We start from the raw sequence: 12,807 nt of genomic DNA, 5'->3' as shown, positions 1-12,807 counted from the left end.
GTGAAGCCGAGGTTAGAGTCAAAAAGGAAAAGAAAGGTTCAGACTTCAAGACGCACTCCAAACACAAAAAAGCAGCAGGCTAGCTAAAAAACATGCCGTTCAAACTACATATACTTCTGCGGAATGGGACATGGGTGACAGAACTTCTAGTCAGCAAAGAAGAAGTGTTAATTAGACTCTCCAAGAGTTTTGGATGGCGAGTCCGAATGATGAATATATAAAAGCTCAAACTCCAGATAGACATTTAATTCCTCCAGACAAAATTCGTAATGTAAATATAAACCATACCGGGTACAATTAAAGCAGGATTCTGGCCCATTTGCCTTATTCTTACAACATCCTTTTTACCGGGGAATATTATCCTCCAGTACTTTTTAGGAATGCAACTCGAGGTGGGGCGATAATACAAGTAGCATTTCTCTCCTTAGTACCTAAAGATATCAGGGAAATATATACAGGGACTGGGCTTTGAGAGAGTCGTCATCCTTGTATAGAAAGCATGAAGGTTAAGATAAAGATCCTATTCCACATGCCATTCCTTTAAGGAGTGATCCCCAAATGCAGACTCGCTATCCTTTGAAGCCAAAAGCAAAGCGCAATATGAAAGCCATTTTTAGATCAATTACAATATCAACACAGTATAATACCTTATAGTTTAACAATGATCACCCCTTTCTTCCCGTCTTAAAACCAGATGGATGCTATAGGAGTCTGTTAGACTATCAATACTTAAACTCACATAAATGCACTTACGTTGTACAAAACGTTGACTCCACTGACTCATGACAAACTTTGTAAGAAAAGAATATAAAACAACACTGGACATTTCCAATCCAATGGGTTTTCAGTCAAAACATAGAGCCTGAAAGCAAGTATCTAACTGCCTTCTCCAATAATGACCAGACACGATTGCAAAATGAATTGTAAAAATCCCAAATTGCTTACTTGAAAGTGATTTTCAATTTTTGAATTATCTAATGAGGCCAAGGCTCTTGCACAAGACTTCTTGCGGAAGTGTGCTAACTTCAAACCTCCAAACACATTAAGACATTTAGAAGGCCTTGGGGAGTTTCTTAACTTCGGGAGGACTTACTTGTCGCACTATGCAGAGCAAGTTAAGACCCTATATGCTTTGATTTTTTCAATGTATTCTGAAAAACAATGGACAGAAAAACACACAGCTATCTTGCATGAACTAGAAGTAGAAATGTTAGAGACAAAATATTTTCAGACTTGGGATAACAAAACAAACCTAGTTATTATAATAAATAATATATTATCTTCACCTCATGATCTTCTAAAAGAGGACTTAAGTCTTATGCAACATAGAAAGACGGAGCTGTGTGCAATTATACAGCGAAGTTGGACATTACAGACATTATGTTCTAGAAAAGTACTTCAGCAGATTCCCAAAATAAAGTGCCTGTTTGAACCATATAAATTGGTTTTAACTCAAAAGACCATGTCAAAAAGAGAAGCTACTTATACCCCTTACGCATAGAGCATATAGAAGAAGCCCATTTTCTGTAGCACATAACACACCTATCGCATGGCTCCTGCATGGAGTAATCTCCCTTCCCATAACATTATTTCACTTTGATGAGTGGCAGAAATACGAGCGTTGAGGTTGGTATAAAAAAAGCATAATCCTTTCTTCACCACATGTGGGAGTTACGGTTTGAATTCTTCTGCCTAACTCAGGAGAATCAAGTATTCATAAGGACATCTGGATGCTCAAACTCTCTACATCACTCACTCGTGTGCAATTCAATCACTTTATAAGGGATTTGAACCCATTTTGAAGCCAGGTCTGAACTGTACACCATCAGTTGCATCTGTTTCAATCACACCAACACACACTTTTGAACAATGGTTCTTATTTAATATTAACCAATGAAATGTGTTGTGGAATGGCCAAAAGCCAACCATAGTGAATAAACTAGTTGTAGTTCTGATACAAAAAGAGGGTCCTTTAACCTCAGTGGCAGAAAATATTGACTTACAAAAAGCCCATCCTGCTTCAGAGATTCAGAGACTCTTGCAGACCCAGTATTCTACCCATTTTGAAGACTTTGTGCACATGATCTTTAGCTCTTTCAATAACACAGACATGAGACACCTTTTCCGAAACTGCTGGATGTGGCATATCGACTGGTTTTAAAAACTAGTTCTTTCATTATTCCATCCTCAATACTGCAGTTCATTGAGCGGATTTCCTGCAATCCTTTTCATCTTTCTAGTAAATAAATAAGCCAGTACAACAGACAACATGAAATTTGGTTATCCAATGAAAAGAAAATGTCATGCAACCCTGGAATTTTATCTTGGCTTTGAATGGCTATCGGTGGTGAGTGAGTACTAGACTCTCATCGTTCATAATAGGAGGGCTCCTCAAGTGAGACTGGTTTGCGGGTGCATATATTGCCTGCAAGATTCAGTACTTCAACTACTATTGGAGGTGCCCCCATGACATCGATCAACATGAAACGACTTCTGAAACTGCTGAAGCTACACCAAGCTTATTGCTATGCATTGCATCTGCCAATCGTGAAGTGTAATTAATATGACAGACAAGTCCTAATGTCTGATTCAGCAACAACCACTTAGATGCTAGAGACACTGATCTAACCAGAATCGAGGTACTTGCGATGGCATCATCCCTAGGTACTCTGAGTATTCAGGATCATTTTCAGTGCCTTGGTCCACAGCAGGTGAATGCAAATCAAAGCATAAAATTAGCTTTTCAGCTGAACGCTTCTATGCAAACATACTGAGCACTGTGGCAAAAACCCCCGGATACTCAGCTGATTACCAGACACCATCACCAATGGGGAGAAAGTAACCAACATCCCCAATCATTTGCCAGCCAAAAGAAAAGAAAATAACTGTTTGAGCTCTTCAAAGATAACATGGTAAGACATAATAAAACAGACAGTGTGTACCCTTCTTATATTTTTGCACCCATTCGCATTAATTTGCAACCAAATATGTGGCCTAGTTTGCTTTTTATCAACACATATATTTTCAAAGTGTTTTTTAAATGTCATCCTTTTAAGCATTTAATCGCATATCATTCTAAAATGATGTACTACAATGTGTTATCCAATTTAATGCTTCATTCAAATATGTTTATATGCTATTTTACATGATAACGTTGAGCAAAATATTTATAATGTTCAATACTTTTCGTATGACAGTGCTAACTCTTTTAGCCTCTTTTTATTCCATATGTGCTGTTAGCTATTCTTTTATTATTAATTACAGGGCTCGAAATATCCTGAAAATGTTACTAGACCTGCAGGTCTAGTAACTTGAAAAACCTATTCAACCTAACCGTAATGTCAAAAGTCAGTTTGTCTTCCTCCTTGCCAGAAAGGGCACATAGGCCCTAAAAATAGCTAATCCTGATTAAATCTGGCTTGCTATAGTGTGCGGGGATGAGTGGATCTTTCGAGCCCTGATAGTAGATGTGCAGTTATGCTGATATCATCATAGACAACAACATTGTTCGTTGAAGTTTTTGTTTATATTAATGGGTGTAGTCATTACAAGATGGCCCCTTAAAGTGTAAGCTTATTATTTACAAATATGGACGCCTGATATCAACATGTGGATCCAGCGGACACATTTTGCCCAATGTTAGTAGGCTTAATGTCTCTAATACCTGTTTTATTTTGTACATATCACATGCAATCAGTGGTCAAATAGTATAAAATTTCCAGGATTTGGCCAGGAGAGGTCTTCACGCCAGTACTATCGCCAGAGATCACACCAGATTGCCAGAGCCCCCTCTATGTCATAGAGTTGATTCCAGAAGCTGTGCTGGAGGCATCCTATTCAAAGGTCCATGAAATTGTCAAGGGAGGTTTAGCTATTTAATGCTGTAGCTGAGGTTTAGCATAGCATTTAGGAAAAGCATTAAGCTTTTAGGATGTCAGAAACTTGCTACCAATGTTAGAAAAATGTACCTTGTTCTCGCTGACTGTTACATCCTTAACTCCTGTCATTTTCGAATTCTGTGTGGTTACTGTAGATATTTTATACACTAGACTAAGGTTTTTAAAATAAACATTTTAAACTACATATCCCCATTTCTAAGTGCTATCTTTGAGTGTTATTCTTAAATGAATGAGCTTGTTTGAATTGCCACTGTGTCCCTGAACTTGTTTGGAGTCACTGATAGTAACCTGAAAGCACTTCCTGCACAGGATTTCTTAGCTGGTTAGTGTCAGCGCTGCAGTCCAACTGGCCTTTTAATTCATATCTGATTGATTGAACTAAGTCCTTGAGTAAGTGAATCAGAAATCCGATCCCTGCAGCTCTAGGGACCCCCCAGAGTTTGTTTCAATACCTCGGTGCCTTTGGTTTATAGTAGCTTACTGATGCTTACGTTTATAAATATTTAATAATTTGTTTGGTATGAAATAAAAAAGTACAAATCTACATGCATGCTGAACAATTGAATATAAATTAAGAAACTGAACATTTCTTTAAGTAAATATGCACTTTTAGTCTGCTATTCTTCACATTCCAAACTGCAGATGATTTTGACATAAGATATGAAACATGAAATCAAGCGCAATTATTTACGATAGACTAAAACTATGACACGGTATATGAAGTTTTAAATCATGTTTTTATTCATTGAGTGAGACACTACACTAGTTTAGCGGGCTACATGGATACAAATCCATCTCAAGGAGTGATCTGATGTAGCTTAGTAAATGCAATAAATATTTCTAGACATAAAAAAAAAACATTTGGGGATTTCATCACATAAAACCACAAAAAGTCCAACCAAAAATGACTAAACGTGGCACCATGTTTGGTTCGTGCTACATATATTCGATACCCACCATTTTCAGTAGATATGTAAAATATGCTGGGTGTATATCCTGTAGGAAATAATGGCTGGTGTTGTGTTTAAATCCTACCCGCGTTCTTAAGCCAGTGTCAAAGCGTGGAAGTGTGTTCCTGAACTTACTAGAATCACTGTTACCGCACAATGAGTAAAAAGTGGGTGTTTCCCTATGCAGCCCACCAGACCAACAGAGAACTAGGCTCTCTAGAGAAGGCAGATCGCCCGCCTTACTGATTTCTGCCTGCTCCCAGGGATTTATCTGCCTTAAATGCATGCACAGGTTTGGCAGATGCAGTTAAGGTGAGTTAAGTGCCATATCTTTTAGGGCCTCTCAGAATCAATTGTTTGTGTTTCCAAACAATCTCCCAGAGTGGAAGTTTGTAAAGTATAAACAATTAATTACTCCCTGCATGCCAGGTCACTGTTTTTTTTCCTGCTTAGAAATATGAAGCCTAGCATGGCAGTCACAGGTGGTAGCCTTGCAGTGAATGGGGGCACCTCAACCATCACCTGGCAGTCCTATGATTGACAGGCCGGAGGATCTAGGAGGGCAGTCAGAAGGGTCTGCTTAGGAATCACAGGAAGTAATTTTGAGGTTCCTCAGCACTAAATGGGGAGGCTGGGGAGGGGTGAAAAACAAAGTTGGTGGATGGAGCATCTGCCTACTTAAATCCCAGAGTTCACAATAAAACATACATCCTCTACTCCTCCGTGTGACTCAGCCCGTCTATGTCAACAGTAGGGAGTCATCTGAACTCAACTTGTGGCCTGTATAATGCTGTAAGCTACTTGAAATAGTTATATTTCAGATTTCAGGGTAATCTGAAATGAGAGTTAAGCCTTTGTGATGCTCCTATGGCACATTCTATTTGAATCAGAGAATATGAGATCCATACAAGTTTTACCATGAATTTGTAACAGAAAATAAAAGGCTTGCAGAAAACACCACAATTTGACCCTTCGAAAAGTGTGAGTTACTTTTGCATAGCACATAGAACATGTCGCGAAAACGTAATGAGCCTGCATAATGCTCAGGCTGTTTAACCTAAAAAAAAAAAAAACAATTCATTTACACAATTAGAAAGTATTTCAGAAGAGCTAACCCTACCCGGAGATAGCAGCAAGTTTCTGGTGGGCCTGCAGAGCCATCTCGCAGCCTCTGGTCCGAGTCTTATGCATCTCCGCCCGCAGAGAGGGGCAACTCATAGACACATCCCCGATGGAGATAACCAACTCACGGTACAGAGCCACTTGTGTATTGAAATCCTGGACAAGCTGAAAAACAAACAACCCCTTTATTTTCAGATAAACCCTCTGGCAGCTGTATCATTTAGTATGTGTTTGTCATATATAGTATTCCTATACAACATAGATACATTCCTGGCGCTGTCTGAAAGTTCAAATATGAAGGGCCCGATTCCGATCTTGGCGGATAGCGTTACTCGTGACGGATATCCCGTCCGCCTGACTATAATTCCATTCTGTCCTACGGAACTAGTAATACAGCAGGCGGAATATCCGCGGAGATCCCATCTGCCAAGATCGGAATCAGACCCAAAGTCTTTTGAAGCTGGGTAAAGGTAGAAAATGTACACTTGTTAATAGAGACTGCTGTGAGCAATGAGTGAGACGAATGTACCAGTGCTTGTCACATAACATCATCAATTATAATCTGAGATTTATATAAACTGAAGAGGTATAATGTGTGATGCTGTCACTGGGTCAAAAGTTTAAATATATAATTGTACATTTCTATGACTTTAAAGCCGTTTTATATATGTTGAACTTGTCGCAATAATTCCTAGTTTGGTATCCGAGAAACGTTTGAAAGTAGAACACAGAGAACCACAGAAGAGCAATAGGTTTTATTAAAGGCAGGACGCTGGGTAACTATGCTGGTGAATATGTGATTCGTGCTCAGTTGTTAGAGGGCAGCACATTCGAAGTGAAGTACCCTCGTGCTGCAGGTGCTGATGTAAGGGATGGCAAGAGTAGAATGATCGACAACCCTAGGGTAAACAGCCTTTACCACGCATATCTTTACCACGCATGGTAGGCATATGTAAGATACATATATTTTACAGCGCAAACAAAAGTGCTCACTCAAGAAGGTTGTGATTCAGTAATTTTAATGTGACACAAACTCTGCCACGTTTTGGCACTCCTGTCTTTATCACATGTTAATAGTGAAACACCACCAACAATAAGTAATGTTCAAACAAAGAAAGCAGAATCATGGTGTAAAAACATATATATATATATACCTTGAACTGAAAACTTAGCCGCCAAACACATATTAATCTAATTATCACGTGAATATTGGTCATGGTGAAGACAAAACATTTTATCAATGGAATTTTAAACCATGAAATATTTTATAAATTGGTTTTAAAGCAAAATTTGAGTTTATCACTCTGGCACATAGCACTTTAGGTTATGTGAGGCAATACATGAGGGTGCAATAATTCATAAGGGGTTACAATTAAAACCAGGAACAACAAAAGGAAAGAAAAGTAAAGAGAAAGATCAGACAAAAAAATACAGCAAAAAACATATACAACAAATTACAAAGTGTGCACCGGTATTGCGATGATCACAGATAACCACAGTATTTCACACCTGCACTTTAGTAAAACGCAACACAAGACTAAGACTCCAAACGGCTTGGATTTTAGACAATGATGCCATTTTAGCAAGATTGTGATTGTATTTTACATGAGATTTTAAAATTTATTTATACAGATATTTATACATTTATATTGATTTTAACTTTGAAGTTCATATTCACATATATATTTATATTGATATTTATAGCGGTCTTATTGATTGTATACATGATATTTAAATGTATAGGTCATATATATAATAATCCACATTTGTAAAGCGCGAACAATCAGGCGCTGGGGGCCGTCGGGAAGATTAAGCAAGCTATTGCCCAGAGTCACATGGTGCTGGGCTAATCTGCCTCCGGCGCCGGGGATCGAACCGTGATCCCCAGATTCCGGAGTCAGTCACCCTGGCCGCGGCGCCACACCTCTTCCACACTTCCATATATGACCAATGTTTTGCTAGCTTCATAATATCAAAGCATTTTCCAAACCGTCTAACCCAGTGACTCATCAGAATCAAAATAGGATAAATATCCAAGTTTATAGCATACTCAAAAAACCAATATAGAGTGTAACAATGGACCTACATGCAAATGGGTTCAGCACTATTTAAAGAGAGTCCATAATATTTAAAGGAATTTCCAAGAAGTCACTTTGATTTTCTAAATAATTCTTCTCTTTATTACATCATATCACAGGTATGGAATGTCACAGTCTTGATAGCAAAAGAAAGCCATAGCCGACGCGTTTCGTCTCCTGTAACAATGGACCGATTATTAAAACGTGGAGTCACTAAGCGTTGCCGTAGAAAAGAAAGACTATACAGGAGTATGTATACATTATATGTTGTCTATGTTTGCGTATTTTGCACGTTTTCACCCTGCACCAGTCACTTTAAAAGTATTAGTAACTGACGTAGCGGATGTCATGTGAACAAGGCTTGGAAAAGCCGAAACGAATAAACTAATTTCTGCACGCATACCGTGGTCTGTAACCGTTTTGTTGGTGGAAGAAAAACTGCAGCAGTAACGGAATCCAAGTTATATATATATATATATATATATATATATATATATATATATATTTATATATATATATATCCCCGGCTGGCTCACAGGTCGACGTTGGCGCTCTTTGGTTCAGGGGTGGTGCGTTCTCATCCGGCAGAGCCACGCCGGTACATATAAACAGGCTTTCGCTATTCAGCGAAGAAAGAAGCACTCTCTCGATTTCAGGATTTATGGCGGATTTATTTTCAGATGGTGACTGCCATGCATGGCAGTCACCACCTGGAAATAAATCCGCCATAAATCCTGGGTATTGTTTTGATTTTTACTGGGTGCTCCCTTGTGTCTGGTCAAAGCTATACCTCTCTGAAGAGCTCTAAGTAGAGCGAAACACTGGGTCAGGGGTTGTTTTTACTATTTATATATATTTTTTTTATGTTACCGCAAATTTGCGGTGGAATAGCGATTCAGCAGTAAAATAAACAAAAACTTTGGGGGGGTGCAGGAAGTGCAGCAGCCCTCAGCAACATTAAAATTTTTTAAAAAAACAGTAAGTCTCCTAAGTCATTAAATCCATGACCCCAAGAGAGCTTATCATATTTTGTAAAGCGCTTATAACTGGAGCTCTATGCTCTTCAGCTGGTGTTCAGCCCCCCCCCCCCTTGTAGTTGGTTACATGGCTACTCTATGTAGCTTGAAAAATGTTAAAATGAAACATTTTAATGTTTTTTTTTTTTTTTTAAATAAAGCTGTATTATATATTTTTTTAAATATTCTTTTATTGAGTGCTTTGTAACATCTATAACAGTACATAAACAATGATCACATCCATCCGGGGTACAGCAGCGAGAAAGCACGTGTTGCAGGAGTATATATCAACGTCTGTGGACACTGAGTGTCAGAGCAGAGATCAACATAGAATCAACGCATTGTGGTACCTCTCTCAGTAAGCATCTCAAATTTACCATACATAACCCCAGGTGTCACTCAAAGAACTGGCACCGGGGTCTTGACAGCCCCATTTCACTCCTCCTCATGTTCCTTCCATCGGCCCCATATCTTCACATATTTCTGGGGGCACCCTCTAGGCTGCTAAATAGGTTCAACAAACGTAGAAATCCTAGGGTCTGCACACATACCAGCAGTGCTAGTAACAAAAAATAAATACAACAAAGCAAAAGAAAACTACCTCCAAGTTGTGACCTAAACCAGTGGGGTAGTGGTCGACCTAATTGGTTAGAATGAATAATCAAGGTGTTACTAAGGGCAGATCCCTTTCAGGACGAAATCCCTCGCTCACCAATGGTGACATGCTTCATCATAGGGACTCTCCTCCCAAAGGAAAACCTAGTTCCTTTGGGGGCTACAACCCCCTCACTGAGAGGGAGGAGCTCAGGGATGTTTTGTTTTTAGATAGTTGAGGATCGACTAAATCCACATATGATGAGCAAAAATGTATGAGTAAGGATGCAGCGCAAAAAAGAAATTGTGAATGTGTGAAAAGCGGTGATAATTAAAACTGGCTAGGAGGCATCACAACCATACTTTAATCAAAAGATGCCTACTGTCAGGGTTAAAAAAGCAGTACACCTGCAGTATGGATCTAAACCGCTATGGTGTAGGTTTAGGTGGTCAACATGTTTCAGCCCTAGAAGACCCAAACTGGATCAGGCTTTCGTCAGGACCTAACATCAAAGCTACTGCCAATAATAAAGTGAAGAAAGAAAAACTTGCAAGGATATGGGGCTAGAGCACTGTCATTGGCCTCTATCAATAACTGCTGATACCTGTAATGGAAAAGGAGATGACACATATAGGTATACATGAATATGTCTCAGCAATGTGAATACGCACTGAAAATGATCTGCACACCCAATAATTAAAAGAAGTCAACATCTTACCCGCCAAGGCTGGGTACAGGACCTCACCTCTACCTGGCAACCGCTCAGGAAGGCAGCACCGCTCTACAAAAAATACATTTTGAAGTATGTAGAGTGCGAATATGAATAAGTAAAAGCTCAAAAGACATTGATCGTCTAGTAGTAAAGAATAACTACTTGTATTGATCATTCAAAATGTACTTAGTGTGTAGAGCTGTTAACTAGAACAATAGGAGGGGTTCACCCATAGAAATATCAGTGTTCAATATTTACCACAATAAGTTTAGTATGAAGGAGCAAAGATCAAAAGACTGCTACTCACACAGCCCTTCGCCCCACTCATAAGTGACAGGAATAAAAACACCATCATAGCTATACTACTAATGGTTGGCAAACACCTAGTTCACCTCAAAATAAGGGCTAATACTAAACTTCATGTTGTATCATGAATGCAAAACAAACAGAAACCGTGTGGTAAGTGCCTGGCGGTTTAGCACAGCAAATTAAACAAAAGTCCCCAAACAAACGCGATTTTTCTTAGGGCTTGAAGCAGAAGGGTACCAACCCACTCACCTATCCGTCGGTACCACTAGACCTGGAGAGCCTGCTGCCGGAGGTAAGTAACGGCCAAGAACCGCGCTCTTAAATACCCCTCTCAATCAATCTTAAACGGCAACCGGTGATGTTCCAGGTTCTTGGCCGCGCATGCGCAGTAACGATGACACTAGTGCGCATGCGCGGAGCGAGACTACTACATACAGCGCATGCGTCTTATTGGCCAACCTACAATGGGCAAAACCGAAGATACTGCGCATATACGCATATGAAGTGTATGGTTCAAGTGAAAGGCGTATGCTGTTGTAAGTCCGACACGGCGGTGTGAGCAAAACATCCCAACAGACAAATCACCACGGACAACAAAGAGGCTCATCTCATACAAGTACCCACATAGCAATGAACAATTTCCAGGGGAGCAGAGGTGCAACTAAAAACTGCTCGCGAAAAATGCGAACGGAAGGTCATGTGTGTCAAGACGCTCCATCGCACTTGATCAATGATACAAATGTCAATACTCCTGTACATAGTGAGAAAGCCACAATAAGCGCATGTTCCACAAAGGCAAGACAGAAACGCTGTACATATGAATAACATACAGTTTACTTGAAAAGCGCATACACCACAAGCCTAGCCAGGCAATGCAAGCAAAATATCTCTGTAATCAGCAGCGCCTTGTCTCATAGCTAGGAAGCCCCACAGGTAAATGAATGGCCCTAAAGGGACTAGAATACGAGAACAGGCCATAGCAAAATATTCTTCATTAGGAGTCACAACAACTGTAGGGTAGTTACTGAACAGGGTTCCATATAGAACTAGAATTCTATCAGAAGCGCCTTGTCTCATAGCCAGAGAGCCCCACATGAAAATAAATGGCCCTAAAGGGACTAGAATACGAGAACAGGCTATAGCAAAATAATCTTCCATTCGCAGTCACAACGACTGTGGGGTAGCTGTTGGACATGGTTCCATATAGGACTAGAATTCTATTGGGATACCCAAGGAATGTCATTGTTGAGACCAGACTGGTGAGTATCTAGTTTATAAACCCAACCCTTTTCCTTTTTGAACAGAAAAGAGGAAATGTCTGTCACATGTGAGGGAATGAAAGGATGTTCTAACACAGTCCATCTTAGATCTTGAGGAGTATGGCGTGCCGTCACAAAGTGCTGAGTCAGTTTGGTAGAGACTTTTCTGCAACAGACAGTACTCTTATGTTCTAAAATGCGTGTCTTAACTCTCCGTGTCGTCATCCCAACATACCGGAGTAAACAAGGGTAAGTGATGAGATAAATCAAATTACTGCTGTTACAGTTTGTGTGATCAGTCAGAATCCACGGTCTCGGTGTACCAATGTCAATTTCTGTAGTGTGTGCAGTATGTGCACATGCGGTGCAACTACCGCAAGGGAAATGACCACGTACAGCTGGCAGACCCCACAATGTATCTTGATGGTGTTTAGTGGTCTCACGTCGGCTAGTATGTATAAGTCTATCTCTGATGTTGGTGCTTCGTTTAAAAGCAAAAAGGGGGCATGGCAAAGGTGTTGTTCCGATGTTCAATATCTTCCAGTTTGTCAAAATGCATTTCTTGATCTGATTAGAGAAACTGCAAAAAGTGTTGACACAGGTAAGCCTATTCATCGCCTCCTTTGGGCTGTTAAGTTCCAGCAACGCAGCCCTGTTGTTGTTCGCCGCACGTTTCAGAGATTGTTTCACCAATTTCTTAGGATAGTGTCTGGTAACAAGCTGATTTGATAATACTTTAGCGTGTTCATGGTATTTATCCATCGTTGAACAGTTGCTCCTGATGCGTAAAAAATGCCCGAAGGGCAAATTTTGACGCAAGGCTTTAGGATGGAAACTGTCAAATAACAAAAGTGAGTTTTTTGCCAC

At 39.8% G+C, this 12,807-nt stretch overlaps 1 protein-coding gene across 1 annotated transcript in view; it reads right to left on the bottom strand.

Moving 5' to 3' along the window:
- The window catches only part of RGS7BP (regulator of G protein signaling 7 binding protein), a 655,650-nt gene that overhangs the window by 605,123 nt on the left and 37,720 nt on the right, over positions 1–12,807 (bottom strand). Inside the window, exon 2 of the mRNA XM_085631636.1 lies at positions 5,970–6,136. Coding sequence (XP_085487762.1) covers positions 5,970–6,136 — 167 coding nt within the window. The remainder of the gene's footprint in view (positions 1–5,969; positions 6,137–12,807) is intronic.

Source organism: Triturus cristatus, chromosome 2_1, assembly GCF_964204655.1.
Source record: "Triturus cristatus chromosome 2_1, aTriCri1.1, whole genome shotgun sequence".
Taxonomy (NCBI): Eukaryota; Metazoa; Chordata; class Amphibia; order Caudata; family Salamandridae; genus Triturus; species Triturus cristatus.
The sequence above is the reverse complement of the archived record's forward strand: the minus strand, read 5'-3'. Positions and strand labels throughout refer to the sequence as shown.